At 35.9% G+C, this 15,985-nt stretch overlaps 1 protein-coding gene across 1 annotated transcript; it reads right to left on the bottom strand.

Moving 5' to 3' along the window:
• Window positions 1-1,732: 1,732 nt before the first annotated feature.
• LOC128995234 (sperm-tail PG-rich repeat-containing protein 2-like) lies at window positions 1,733-15,268 on the bottom strand. Its single transcript, XM_054420180.1, has 12 exons — window positions 15,006-15,268; window positions 14,462-14,580; window positions 13,548-13,652; window positions 12,388-12,546; window positions 11,438-11,668; window positions 10,882-10,971; window positions 9,118-9,268; window positions 5,928-6,097; window positions 4,933-5,010; window positions 4,416-4,557; window positions 3,510-3,622; window positions 1,733-2,028 (listed from the first exon to the last, which is right to left on the bottom strand). Exons 1-12 carry the CDS (start codon window positions 15,124-15,126, stop codon window positions 1,906-1,908), a joined length of 1,602 nt encoding a protein of 533 aa, XP_054276155.1. The 5' UTR covers window positions 15,127-15,268; the 3' UTR covers window positions 1,733-1,905.
• Between the last annotated feature and the right edge of the window lie 717 nt (window positions 15,269-15,985).

The following is a 15,985-nucleotide window of genomic DNA, read 5'->3' as shown; positions in this document are numbered from 1 at the left end:
CTATTATGCACGTAATCCGTGTACGCTTGGAAATAAGGTTGGCAACACTTAAAGATGATAATACTATGAGCAGCTGATTGACTATTATAACTACGATTTAACCTGTCATTTCGTGTTTATAGTTTCGGTATTTCTGAACTTTCTGGACTTTTCCTTAAAACGTTTTCAAAACATTCCTACGATCTTAATAAACAAGAAAATACCTTTAAAGCATTTTTTTAGGAGCGGAAACCACTTCAAATTACAAAAACATACGGAACTATATTCTCAAAACGCGGAGCACATTTCTTGCCGAGGAAAAATAGCGGAGTGATACGGACCGCGGGTACTACTTTCTATAGGGAGGCCACCATTTGTGTTGCCAGCTGAACCTAAAAACGTGTTGTATAGTGTTTGAAAGACTAATTATTTATATGCTTTATAGTGACTGTAGGAAAAATATAATGTGTAACACGAGTGAAAAAGGCCTTTGCTGCACTCGAGTGCCACTTTCACCACTAGTTACACAAATAACTATCTCTGCAGCGCCCTCCACAGCTGCGCGCGCTGCTGGCACTGCCGCTCAACACATCCCCACCTAAAAGACGAGCAAGTTGTATGTCGGCCGGGTCGATTGACGAACAGTTTGTTTCTCGCATATAATAATTTAGTTTTACAGGTCGGTCAACTGGACTGACGACGAAATGACTTGTCGACGTACTGGTTTTCAGTATTTATCTATTTAATTAAAAAAGACTGTCTAGTGGCCAGACGACCAAGTATCTTGTCGGTCTACTGGTGGCCCCCCTTTTCTAGTAGAGAGAAAATTCCACTTCTTGTCTGAAAATTGTATTATTTTCATTATGAAGCACATAGAGCGTAAGATGGGTTCCGAACCACCAGGTCTCATAATATCCACAGTCTTTTGGATTATCCTGTGGCTAAAAAACGATTAATTGTTTGTGGTGATGGCAGGATTTGAAAGTATGGACAGAAGTCCCGCGCTTTAATCTATAGACGCATAATGTAACCAACCTGTGATTTAATGGGCAATATTTATTTACATGAGTCCATTAATCTTATACTCTCATACGAGCTATGTCTGGTTGTGCGTTTGTTTGTGGGTCTGTAAAATTTATCTTGAAATCAATTGGAATGATTAAAACTTAATTGGTGAAAGCCACAACAGTACGAAAACTTATATTTCACAACACATCTCTTTTGGAAATAACAAAAATTAACAATAACCCCTTATATTTTTCGCCTCTGGAAAAATAAAATGAAAAAGTAAATCAGTCCCGGGTCCTGGTTTTACCATAATACCTAAGGTAATAGCTTATTTTCTATATTGGAGTTGTTGAACAAGTTTATGAATACTCTAGTCTTTAATTTTTTTCTTTAAGTTTGGGAATGAGCACTTCATAACCAGAAAATAAATTATTGTTGGTATAACATATTTATAATCTATCAATAAAACTTTAAGCACAAGATAAAAATTTTATAGTGTGACTTTTGTGAGCGCCTGCAAAATGTAAGCCGATTTCTGCAGTACATAACAGTGTTGGAATATTGAAACGTAAACTGAAGGAGTTTATATGCTGTTTACATGTTTGTAGAAGAGAAATTAAATTAAATTAAAAACGTTTATTTACCCCAATGTAGATAAAAAATTTGAACCAAACAGAGAGTACAGTATACAACATTAAGTTGAAATTTGCCGTACTTATGGGATAGGCCTACATGGCAGGTGCCTGTGCGTAGGAATAATATGTATTTGCTTTCTTCTAGGTAAATCCATAGATTAAACATAATCCTCACAGATATTGAAACAATGTCAATTTTATTGGTAACAACCTAAAGACAATCCAGAGAGCAAAGTCTAGTTGGAAGTTGGAAATGGAGAAGATGGAAAACACCTCAATTGCATTACAACAACTGATCATTTTTCCCTCTCTTAGGCTTCTTTTTGTTTTTTCTTCCCTTGGGCGCGTGTTTTAATGACACATTGCTGGTATCCAATACTCTAGAAGTTGCATATTTGGGATGGATCTGAAACAATAATGTGATGTGATTATTGCAGTAGTATTGCAGGTCTTCAAGTGTGGTAAGAAGAAACAAATCTAAAAAAAACTCAACTCACCATAGGGTGTCTGACAATAAAAATACCTAGGGATGGACCAAAATTAGCCACTTCTTGCAGAATTAAGTTGAAGTGTCAAAAGCTAGAGAGGAATGCCTTCACAGAAAGTGGTAAGGGAAACCAAACAATATAGTAGTACCATCTTCAGACGAGAGCTACAAGTGGCCAACAACCTACTATCTTCAATATTTCTTCAGATTATAACAACCTACATGTTCTAGGAAGACCAAGACCTCAACTGATGGCATCTCAGACCAATCTTCCCAGTTTCACTTCAAGGATTCTCTCCTTGGTGACTTAATTAGTACCCACACCCTCAAGGCCAGCCCAAGATATTAGGTGGACTGCTGAGGGGTGCCGGGTGGATGCTACCAGGCCTCTTTTGTATGGTGTCTGAACGGTACCTGAAGGATATCAGGCACCCTCCTGCAGTAAGCAGCCTTTCCCTGGGCATGCGGGGCTCTGTCCAGGCCGAATTCAGATCCGTAGCGAGAAGCTCGTGGGAACGCAGGCTAGTACTGCAAGTCATGGGAAGGGAGGTAAAATGTCATGATCTTTGAAGAACTACCCGAAACCAGAAGAACCTGGTGGATAGGACAATCCCCGTAGAGTAGTGCAGAGCGGGGCAGGAACCCGCTGGTACCTACGCTTCTTAGAACAGGGCATGGAACCTGAAGAAGCCAGGAAGAAAAAGGAGGAAAGGAAGGCATCAGCAGCGCAGGACAAACCGGTGCATACAAAGGGAAAAAGGGGGACACAAGAAAGTACCTCTCACACAGTGTCTGATTTATGTACTTTCGGCCCAAGTCCAAATCAACCCTAGCGGCTCTGTGCTTTTAAACAAAACTTTCTCATTACCCGTGGTCACTGCAAAATCATGAATACTTCACATGATCACAGGAAGATAATTATCTTCACCTGTAATCATGACAGATTACCTTTTTTTAAAAGAAAAATTATATACAAAACGCTGCGGTCCCTTTTGTTTGCAGTCCAAGGTGGCAGCCAAGTCAGACTTGCGGTAAATTTGACACTGCTCCTACACAATGATGATTTCTTCCGTATCAAGAGCTGAAGGAGAAAGGCAAAGCTTGGGATTGAATAAAGAGAGAAGAGAGAAGCAACCAACAGAATGAAGAGGAGAGGAACAGGACATTTTCCTATGAGAAGGAGTGAACCAGGACAAGACAAGTTAGCAGCCATTACAAATGTTCTAAATATCAGGACACATATCGTATTTTCACTTTAGTACAGTAAACCTTCATGAAGAATAAGCTAGTCTATAAACAATTAATACTAAGGCTGTGGCAAAAACAATCGTAGTTAGCTAGAGATACCAAAAATGTCCTTTTTCATAATTTGTTTAACTTTGGAATAGTTAATTTCATACCCTGTATTGAGCAGGTCCCGGAGTAATTTCAACAGTTTTGCTTCTTAATTTCATTCCAATAACTCCAGATTTTGAATTCAAAGACGATTGAGTTGTGTCATAAGTGTCTGGACCTGAAATAACAAAATTTTGAAAAATGTTTATTGCTCAAGGTAAAAATGTGTAATGCAAAACTAAGGAAGACATGCTATTTAGCTGTATTTAGATAAATTGCCTCTTCTTAAAACGATCCGATTTTACTGTTTTGTAAAATCAGATTTTATTCAGAAAAAATTCAAAACAATTACACAAAAATAGCCACATTGTGTAACTAGTGGTCGAAGTGGCACTTAGCTGCACACAAGAGAAATGTTTGGATGTGCACACGAGCCGTATGTGAGTGGTGTGCAAAGTTTCTCGAGTGCAGCAAAGGCAGTTTGCACTCGCGTTACACCTTATATTTTTCCTACAGTTACTATAAAACATATAAATAATTAGTCTTTCGAACACTGTACAACACGTTTTTAGGTCTCCAGGTTATATCCAAACATTGAACGAAATGGTAAACGCTGCACCAGCTGATCGTAGTCGTAATATCTTTAAGTGTTGCCAACTTATTTTCAAGCGTACACGTATTACGTGCCTAATAAAAGCTGTTTTGTGTTGTTTGGTTGGAATACTGGTGTACGGAAAAAAACTGTACAAAAAAGTAAAAAGTGTGCGACTAAAATAAGTAGATGCAGCAATTAGCAACTTTCTGTGCTATAATCAGTGCAAGGAAGGCCACTTTGTCAGATAACTGTGGGAAAAATTATGTTTTAAATCCAAAATTTGTTTTTAAGCATACTACTTTAGTAGGCCTACCTACTTAATTTAGTTTCCCGAATACCAAACACATTGACGTTTAATGATGATAAGTTTACCAACCTGGGCTATAGGATCTTCTCAGTGGTTTTATTCTCTCACTCGAAGTCAAAAATGCTGAGCATTTCTGTTGCAAATGGCTCGTGTGGGAAGACAGCAGCTTAATGGATTCACTCACAGAATATGTATTTGGTCCTGGCAAATTCTGTCGACAAGAAACATTACTTTTAGTGTTTAATATTTTGAGCTCATATGATGGAGTGGGAGGTCCTTCAAACGGAAGACCCTCCTCTTCTTAGGGGAAACTAAGGTAAAGTATAAAGTTATCAATACAAAGGGCTGATATTTAAATAGGAAACGAGAAATTTATTGTTGGTAAAAACTACTGGGGATTTAGGTTGAATCTGGTTTTAAGTAAAAACTTTCTGAATTTAAACTTTAGTTGTATAGGTTTTGCAGAGAGTTTGGCTATTAATTTATCTAAACTTACACTTTTGTGATAGCTAAGTTGATCCAATAAGAAAGGAAGGATAACAAATCACAGTTATTATTTGACTCAATAAAACCTTAAGATATTTACCTGATTTACAATGCTGAGACCTCTTTCTACCCCTGAGGCAAACATAGAGCTTTGGTTTTTGTCTCCCTTTTGCTGGAACTGAATTTTTACTCAAATAAACTTTAAGTTATTCACATTGCTTATAATATTAGTTAAGTAAATAAAGCTGCTTAAAATAATAGTGGATTTGAACTTACATTATTGAGATTACATACAGTTAAGTTATTATCCTTACCACTCAGAGGACAGTGGAAATGGCCAGCATGGAAATAATCAAACACTTAGGAGACCAGCATCTTTAGCTGGAAGACATCACTTTTCATCATATTACACATTCTTTTTTTTACAAAATGTATATTAGTTCTTATGTAGTGATGATACCTTGGGAGCAGCTTTTAAACTAAAATAGTTCTGAGCTGAGGGGGAAAGCTGTCATGATATAAAGATAAAAGTGACCATAACTGTGTGAGTGGTGAGCTGATGTTGAAAGAATTCTCAAGGCCGTTTTAAGTTGGGTTCGGGCCCAGGAGCGTAAGAGGGTTTAAATTGGTTGGGTAAGCAAGGAAAATAAAAATTCCCCCACAAGGTAGGTGGAAAGAGGGGCAATCATCCCTCGGGCCCTTAGCGCATCACATGCAAACTGGCTCACGCTGTTCATGACAACAATGTCGCCAGTAACCTGGCCAACCAAGTACAGAGGATTAAATATCAGAATCAGAATGCTTATTTTCATTGAAAACGAAAAACACTAATACTAGGGCTAAATAGGTTTGTCTATTTCACACATTCCGTTCACTAAATTTAGGCGGTTTTAGGGAAAGAAATCTATTCCCTCCACTTGATCCTACATATAAAAAACAGCTACTAAAACAACAGCTCAACAGCTGATGTTTGCCAAAACGTCAGTCAGCATCTGCAACATCAAGGAAAAAAGTAGTGGGGAACTTCCCCTCAAACCGCCTAAATTTTGTGAACAGACTATGGTTAAAAAGCTCACAGTACTGATTACAACGTACCTTCGGGTAGTACAAGTCTGGTCCTGGGATACACAAAACATCAGGTTTTATAGTTCCAGTGTTCCTACTTGAGCTACTGTCAAAAGGAGCTGAAAACTGGGAATATCTGGAGTTTTCCCTCTTCTTCACTTCATTCCACAGTCCAAATTTTGGGGTGTAATCAGCTGGTCCTACAATAAAACAAAGTGATTGATCAAGAAGAGTTTTATTCATAATCAATGTGGATTGTGCAGGAATGGTCTAGTAGACTTCTATCCTGAATGTTAGGTTGTATTTGCCCATTCACCATGATGAAAATTTACTTGATAACACCGTGGCCTGACGATTGAGGCCCACCTTTAAGTCAAACTTATTAAACGAAAAAATTTTCTCCTACCATAAAAAGTCATATGATAAATTGAGATAAATTCATGAAGTAACAATTAAGTGACACAGAATAACCTGATAAAACTCGAAGGTGAAATTGGGTGTATCTAGGACCGAAAGTGACATTTTCCGTCGCGCGCTCAAGTTTTTGTGTGAGGCGAAGCCGAACACAGGGAACCCCAATTTCACGTGCAAGGCGAAGCCGAGTATGTGAGAGCTATTTTCACGTACGAGGCGTAGCCGAGGATGGGAATAATGGAGCAAGTGCCGGATGATAACTTTCGGTACGAGTTATGAACGATAATTTTCATCACGACGCAAAAACACACTAACACAGTTATAGCAGACCTCAGTAATATTACAACTATTTTATTTCTCAATTAATTTGATTGAACATCAAAATAAAATTAAATCTTCTAAAAGGAAACCTACGTATATTTGTCAATAAATTTTGTTTAAACATGAAAAAAAAGAATAAAACAACTTTAAACAATACATACAGCTGATTCAAATCATTAAATTAAACCGTAAGAAAACACTAGCGCGCGTAGATAATAAATGTAGAACTAATTGAGAGCAAGAGAAAGTAAATTTAGAGCGAGGGAAAATCAGCTGATCGATTTTCCCTCGCCCTAAATTAAAGCTTGAGAATCGACTACTTTCATTGATGTCAGCTGTTATCGAAAATAGTTACTTTCGTTACGGAGTGATGAAAAATTATAAACTCCAGTCTGCAATGATTTCAAATAATCACTGGTTAAAAATCAAACCAACTACTCGTAAGGATCTTGAGCAATGAAACAACAAACAACTTAAGCTAAAACGTATGTATTTTGCTGTTATCTCTGTGTGTAAATAACATTTTATTTGTTAATTCTGGCTTAGGTTCACTTTGAGGATGAATTGCACAGTTGGACAATCGGTTGATGATTCTCTGTATTTCAAAACATCTTACACAACAGAAAAGTCATACGTAATTTTAAAATGTAATGGATGTTGTCAACATCAATAATGTTCTATTCTGCAAATATACAGAGTGGCACTCGGGAGACGGACGGTTTTCATCTGTGCAGTACCATTTGAGAGTGCGGCCGTGGGAGGTGGTCATGAAAAGGCATAGCTCTACTCTACACAAGACACCATTTCATTAACTCAGTCACTATGGAAATGGAACAGTGGGACTTGCAACGTCAATTGTTTGACTATAGCAGTTTCATAAGAAGTGGTAAGGCCATTTACAGCTAGACAGCAATTGTTTCTTGCACGGTATAGTGTAGATCGACATTGAGCTGTTCCGAGCCCTAAAACAACAATCCTCAGATTGGTGACAAACTTCAGATTGACTGGAAACATACTGGATTCAAAATTAGTCTAACCAATTCACGATTAATTTGTAGCTCACTAGCATGATGTCTAACTGACCGTCCTGGGCTTCTGTCTGACTGCTTCTTCCCTTACCCTTTCAACATTTTCTGGTGTCGTTACAAAGTGTTTGTGGCCAGGATGCATCTTATCCAGTATGTTTCCAGTCAATCTGATGTTTTTCACCCATCTGAGGATTGTGTGTTACGGCTCGGAACAGCTCAATGTCGACCTACATTAAACCGAGCATGAAACAATCACTGTGTAGCTGTAATAGACTCACAACTTCTCATGAAAATGCCATAGCCAAACAATCGACGTTGCAGGTCCCACTGTTCCATTGTGACTGAATTAATGAAATTGTGTCTTTTTTAGAGCAGAACTATGCCCACGACAACCACCTCCCATCCCACCACCACACTCTCAGTACTGCCTAGATCAAAACCGTCAGTCTCCCTGTATGTTCTAAGATAACTGATATAGATGTCTGATAGAAAATGACTGATGATGATGTGAGATGGGTAGGATGTGTAGCTTTATTGTCACTTTAAGTAGCTTTATTGTTTCACAAGTTCAGCTGTTTCATCAATTGGATAGATAAGCTAATTTCAAGTTGTTAGTTAATTTCATGTTATTTCTGTGTCTGGGGTTGAAGGTATGACTACTGTCTTACATATAATTATCAATCATGTTCATTTTCATGCGTCACTTTGTGACTTCAAAATCCGTGATATATATTTAATAATTTACAATTTTCTATTGCAAATCCTATCAAAACACAAGATCTAACGTAAGTTATTTTCTATTTTTCATTTCATAAAAGTAACATTACAATATTTTTTCTCGAATTCTAAAACTGTTTTTCTTGTGGGGCCTTGGAGAACCCCATTTTCGTATGAATTTAAACAAAATTGTATCATGGCCATCTGTTTTGATGTAAGCAAATGTAAACTTGAAAAAGTTCAGATGATTGACAACAGAATTCAGCACAAACTCTGAAATTTTAAAAGCCCATAGTACGAAGGGTTTTCACGAGATATCATCCAAACCCGCAAAAGGCACATCTAGAGGATACGAGCTTTAAATTGATACCCAATATGCATATAAAAATAAATACCTAGGGGTCGATTTGCTGAATACGAAAATTCAACAAACTATTTTAATAACATAGATTCCAATTGAAATAATAATCCACAATCAAACATAGATATTGGTATAAAAACTAAATTTTGTTACCATACAATTTTATATCTGCAGTAATACACCAATACATTTATACACCAATTTCATTTTGTGTTTGTTTGTTGTAAGATTCATGTCCAACTTTATTTAAGCTTTTGATTAAAAATATCTAAGATCGAGCAATTCTAAAAGCTATTACTGTTGGTTTAAATGTTATCTAAGTTCAATCTCATAGTAGACATTTTCAGTTCTTTAAGAGTGGATTTTATCCAATCCTCACCTGGAAGTGGGCCTTGGCGCGATGGAGCAAAGCGGTGTGCTGTGGTGTTGAAAGGAGACACTGCAGGGAGAGCTCTCTCTATGGAGGACCTAGAATCACAGTAGGCTGCTGGTCCCGGCCCGTCATCGTCAGTACGGTGTAAGCTCCCTCGCTGGAATTTCACAATGTTGTTTGGTATGAGATAAACATACCGTAACTGTTGAAGGGGGTTTATGGTAACTCTGTCATTTTCATTTTTAGCGAATTTCCCTATAGGGAAGTAGCTATTAGGGTACCGTAGGTGGCACGGTAAGACCTAGACCCGGGACCGATTTACTTTTTCATTTTGATGTCCCCAGAGGCCAAAAACACCATTCGTTCAAATTTTTATATATGTATATATATATATATATATATATATAGATTTATATATATATATATACGTCCGTGAACGCGATAACTTGAGTAATTTTGGTCCGATTTTGATGAAATTTGGTTTAAATGTGTAAAGGGAGATAAACTTGAATGAGTTCGCGAACCAGCATGATCGGACCATGGGAACGGGGCTTTACGGGGGGTTTTATGGGGTAAAAATTGGTTTTTCTCACTTTTGACCCTCAAAACACAAAATTTCCCAATTTCTCTTTAGACCTTTTTGAAGAGCTTAAAAAAACAAATAATTTAGTATATAAAAGTATTTTTGTTCGGTTATTAGTAACGGAGAAAATTTAAAAAATTGTAAATTTAAAATTCCCATGTTATTCTTATGGAGAATATTGTCAAATGTTGTAGTTTGCTTGTTTATGGATATATTTTGATCAAACTTGGCAAATTTATTTATTTTGTACTAAGCTATCAATATTTTACTCAAAAACACACTTTATTAGTTTCCTTGTAGCAGCAAACCTAGGTACTCGTTAAACCTAATGTTATTAAAATATATTTAACTGAAAATCAATTCAGACAAATGGAAATTCGCTTAGTCGGCAGGTTTGCTGCGGCGGGGGTATTATTTAATCTTATTGAATGGCTTTTAGGGGAGGGATATTAGATTAGATTGGAATACTATCTAACTATATTTTATTTCAAGTCCCAGTTTCAAGAACATGAATTAAATTACTTAGATTACCTTTGTTGTTGTAGTCTGCAGTTCTTGAATAGGTAAGATGTTTGTGTCATCCTATGCATTTCGCCAGCTTGTGTGCCTATACTGTTAAAAAAATATCCAGTATTTATAAGTGCAGTAGTTCGGATAATGTGACTACGGACACGCAGTGGTGTGATTGTGTTGATCGAGCAACCGTCACACAGCCCAAATACCCCCACCCCCCGACCAAGAAATGAAACGGAGGAAGAAAGACCTATTGACGTGTCCTTCTTCACGTTGTCTGATAGACTTAACCGTGATACTAGTTACCGATTGTATGTAAATATATTTTTTAAATACAGTATAGACTGTTAGTGATAAGAAGACCTCTGAAGATGTCACGCAAGCTGGCGAAATGCATAGGATGGCACAAACATCTTACCTACCCAACAACTGCAGGCTACAACAACAAAGGTAATCTAATAGCTAAGTAAATGGGTGGTTCTGGTTTGCCATTTGGATCCTAAAAAATGAAGTGCTTTTTGATGGTTAAAAATGGACCAAGATGTTCTTTATGTCTTTTAATAAGTACGCTCTAGAAACAGTGGTCATCGTCAGTAACAAATCTACACTAAAGTATATCCCATCTTAGTTCTTAATTGATAATTTATTTATACATATTCTCACCCTAAACCTACCTTTGCTTTAGAGAATGTTCCCCCAACTCCACATTCACACTTTTTCAAATGTGAGTCATTTTGAGAGTAAGCCCCAGGCCCTGGCAGATTCTTTAACAAATAGAAACAGTCAAAAATGTAATTCTCTCATCTCAATAATTGAGATGAGGTTTTCCAAGTTGGCAAAGTAGGTAAAGTTATGTTAAGGTACTTGTTACACAATTCACTCATCAGAAGGTATACTATATTTAAATTCATTGTTAAGCCCCTGAGCTGTAGATATTTATTGTAAGAATAAATTACTTACGTCAAATAGCTCAATACTGGATGGTGAGTTTCATTCAGAACATGTTTCGACACATTGTGTCATCATCTGCTGAGTACTTTTACTTGTGAGGGTTTTTTTTTCCACCAGATGGCTTCGTCATTTGTACTGTCCCCGACCCATGGCGTGATTGTATGTTCGTTAAATTACATAGTATTATTTTAAACACTATATCAGCTAAAATAAGTATTGATCATACATTTCAGAAGTTATGAAAGTACACAATGTTCAAACAATTGATTAATCGCCTACCTCTCTGCAAAGTTTTCGAAGAATAACATCATCATGTCTAAGCGAAGGTGCGTTGGCTTGATTCCTACTCCGTAGCTGCTCTTGGCATTTCTTCCATGGAGATTCATGCTTTTCATTGATAGAATAGTCTGCTGGACTAGGCCCATCAGATATTTTGTATTTAAACCTTGTTGCTGTCTTATGAGACCAGAAATTACCTTTGTACTGCAAAGTTGTGAAGTTGTCGTGTCCCTGGAAGATGAATTATTTTGTGTTTGAAAATAAACTTTTTCGTGAGAGAAAACTTTAAGTAGGTACCGTGTATTTCAGTTTTAGAGTACTGGTAGCATATATTTAAAATTTATGTCTACTTTGAAGTACGGTAGGACAAATAAGTAGGTATCATTTTTAAAATGTGGTAAATTTTTTATTGGACGTTAAGAAGATTGAACATTTCTGGATATTCTCTAAAAATAGTTCGATAGATGGTTAAATAACCATAAAATTGTGTTAACTGTAATCACAGAAGTGATCAAAATTCGTATTTAAGTCCACCACCACACATGTACACAGAAAACTAAGTATGTTTGTAGTTTAAAATTTGGTGTGGCAAAGTATATATCAGTATTCTTTAATCGTAGGCTTAAGCAACAGTTGTCACCACTAAACTATTGGTCTTCCAGGGAAAGCCCGTAAAGTTGGTACCCTATTCACACTATTTACAAAATAAGATGTTTTGATGTTTTGGTGGTGTTTTGAGGATGCCTCATAGAATGGGTAAAATTTCTAAAATGTCAAAATAGTTTTACCGACTTAACAAGCGAAAGACCGAGATTTCAGAGATTTCATATAAGTTAACAGTATGCTGTGATTGGTATGCTTGTAAAATTTGTTTGCTTGAAAGTTGGATGAAGAACAGTGGAAGAACCTTTACTTATCTTAAGTTACGCACCACTAAAATCTTGTTATACCTTTGGATTGTAGTAAGTTGTTGGACCAACAGGTTTATTCTCCGGAGGGTTGTATATCTTGACCAGTCCGTCCTCAGTGTCCAGATATCCTTCAGCTCCTTTCTCAGGGATGGTCGTCACTCTAGTTGAGCTGTTGCGAGGAGGAACGCCTCGTTGAATCTGACATGAGGAAGTATGAGTCAAGGTATAAGGTAACTAGCTGAGTGCATGGATACAAAATTCAAAATGGACCCAACTGTGTTTGATCATTGAACTAATAAATGTTTTTGGCTAGAGGAACAGCTGTTCTTAGTAAACTCATCACATTATCCACCCCCCCTGCATACAGCTTATATATATACAGCTTAAAGCGGGTCCACACATGCATCACCGGGGGCCAAGCAGCTATACTTGTTAAGTCATGACTAGATACTAGTGTGTGGACAGATGTTCGTCTACTCGTCATTCCGCAAATGTCAGTGCTTGTTTTGTCCCACTCCGTGTTGGTCTTGTCCAACAATTACAGCAACAAAAAGACTGTTTTGAAGCGAGGAATGTATGGTCATATCTGTTCAGAAATCGATAAATAATATATCAACACAAAGTAGTTGGCCACCAGTCAAATATTCTGTGACTCAGAATGCCGCATGTGCCTTTATTTAAACAAAGTACCTTCATAAAGTATGTTGCTGTCTCAGTGTAGTGATTGAAGGATTAATTATTAAGTACTGAAAAATCGAAATGTGGAAAATCAAGGTATCTAATCAAAAACGCAATATTGTGTTGGTCTTCAGATTTCAACATGGTTATTGATAAATCTGTTTAAACAATTTAAAATCAAACTTGTCCCTCCTGTAGACACCTTAACGAGTATACATGTTTTTAGTATTATTTGTTAATGTTTAAAATTTCAAAAATTCAGTACCAATACATTTTTAACCCAATAAAACAGCTTTGTTTAAATAATTGACTTAATATAAAGATTTGTGGAAACCTTTTATGCATCACGCTGTAGTTATAAAGCATTATTCAAAACATTTTCTGCTTAAAGTTTAAAATTTAGAATTCAAGTTTATTCATAAATTTGAGTTTTGTCAACACTGATACAAAACTAGCCAATGTATCCAATATAGCATCAACAATTTCACCTAAAGTTTTTAACAAAAAATGCAAATACTTACACGTCCATGCAGCTTCTTTGCCTTTCTTGTCAAATCTGGTCCAGCGACGTAATCTTTTTCTCTGTAAGAGAACCTCGGTGCTCTGTTTTGTATAGTGGTTCCACCCTAGCAGGAATTTATGCATTGTAATCTACTGTAGAGCTGTGAATAATATGAGTAGTACGACATGACATGCCTGTTTTTTTATACAATAGCTAAGGGGCTTTTTTGTGTTTTTTATAATATTTCTTACTTACAGATAGTTTTTATTTTTTTTTTTTATATGAACGTTATGAAATTAATAGCTTGATGTTGTTTACCATTTAATTAAAAGTTTTAAATGGAATGATTCATCCCAAAAATGTGTACAAACAGGGTATTGAAGGAAGGGTATATTTCTTCCCTTTCATATTATTCCCAAATAAGATTGGGAAATTTATATTGGAATGACTCATTTATATTGGAACCGTAAAATAAAAACATTGATTACAAATACATTTTCTACCACATAAACATCCTGGGATACATGTTCTACACATAAACCTTCTGGGATACATTTATCTGCAGAAACATGTTATTTATGTTTCAATGAGAGCAGTTGGTGGTATATGCACCCTTATTAGTGGATTTTGAAGTGCGTTTTGCAGTGATTTGATTTTTTGTGTCTCCAGGGAATAAATGGGACAGCTTCTAAATCAGTTGTGGAACTGTAGTGCTAAACATCAGACACTGAGCCGAACGTTTAACCTTTCCAAACCTTACCAAGATGTTTATCCTTAGGCAAGCTTAGTCTACTGGTAACATCAACCCTCTCAATATACTACGATAATTTATGTAGGCAGTGGACCCTCTTACTGTATACAAGTACTTTACAAGGTGAATAAAACGTCCACATACCTTTATTCCTACATTTTAGGATTTTTAGGTGTACTTACAACTATCCGATGCCTTCGAAAACATATTTTATATTTGTTTGGACTTGGGTTTCCAATGAGGCTTTTATTTGTAAACGAAATTGTTCTCAAACTGGATGAATTAAATGGAGTCTGTCCTCCTGTGAAAAGTTTTTACATTTACGATACATTGTCTTAAATTAAAATTTTCACTTTAAATGGCTGAACCAACAAGTCTAAAATACCTAAGTAAAACAACCTACAAACCTTTATGTTGTGTATCAGTTGGGTTAGCTGTATGTCTAAGCAGCTTTCATTTTACATGTATGATATAGTAAATATAAAATCCCTCAAAACAACCTTTCCCAGTACATATATATTTTGTATAGAATCGTAGAGTAAGAAATATGATCCAAGACAAAATAATGCAAATGTAAAGAGAAAAAGTTTTTATAGACAAAAGAAACTTTATCAAACATGAATTTTCTGGAGACTAGAAATAACTTGCATCCTTACATATTGCTTGAACAAGTTCTACCTAAATAGCTTGATTCTGAACTTTTGTAATATTTTACACTGCACTTACCAGCCCCACACTGACAGTTGGTGCTTTGATCAAAAATATCAGACAATATGTAAGTAGCAGGTCCAACATTTTCAGGAGTTGTATTGATATGTTTACTGAACCTTGGAGCTCTGTCATACATAATTCAATAATTTGTTCAATAAAAAATCATTTTTATCAAGAGCACTTCTAAATCACTTAAATTTTCATAATTTTATTCTTCTAATATTCTTCTAATAAATAGTGTCATTTACACTTTGAGAAAATTGTTATTATGCAACTAACATAATTTATAACCTAACTTTTAAATAATAATAATATCTTAAAGAACTGTTTATTTACTAATAAAACAGGTGTTAAACATTAACATTTTCTTAAAATTTATTTGTTGGTTACCATATAGCTTACCATCTTCTTCTCTTATATTAATAAGTGAGGGCTGTTTTTTGTGAACAAAACTCCTCCGTTATTTCTGGACCGATTTTAACGTTTGAGGTGTCAAATAATTTGTCTCAATTCGTAGTTTTGCATAAAGGTTTCAGAATTTAAAAACTCTTACCCTTAAGGGCATGAGACGCTCTCAAAGGTCGCATTTTCCCCCATAAGAATTACATTGAAAACAAATTTAAAAACAAAAACAGCTGTATATAAAAAGAAACTCACCAGCTTTTTGGGAGTTAATATTGATGTTTGTAATATTTATGAGGTTATAGACAAATCTTAACAGTCAATCAGTTTTGTTGGAAGAACAGAATATTCCTTGAGTTTAAAGGGCTGCACTTTACTTGACGTCCTACACTCATTCGATTGTTTTCCGATTCGATATTTTCATTCGATTGTTTCATTCGATATATCGTTTGGTTAGTTAGGTTAGGTTAACCTTACCTAACTAACCTAACGATATATCGAATGAAGCAATCAATTAATTGATATATCGATCGATATTTTCATTCGAATGAGTGTAGGACGTCAAGTAAAGTGCAGCCGTTTAAAGGAGAAAT

Source organism: Macrosteles quadrilineatus, unplaced genomic scaffold, assembly GCF_028750875.1.
Source record: "Macrosteles quadrilineatus isolate MER2022 unplaced genomic scaffold, UCM_ALF_1.0 Scaffold_5__1_contigs__length_97177068, whole genome shotgun sequence".
Lineage (NCBI taxonomy): Eukaryota > Metazoa > Arthropoda > Insecta > Hemiptera > Cicadellidae > Macrosteles > Macrosteles quadrilineatus.
This window is presented reverse-complemented; position numbering and strand designations above follow the sequence as displayed.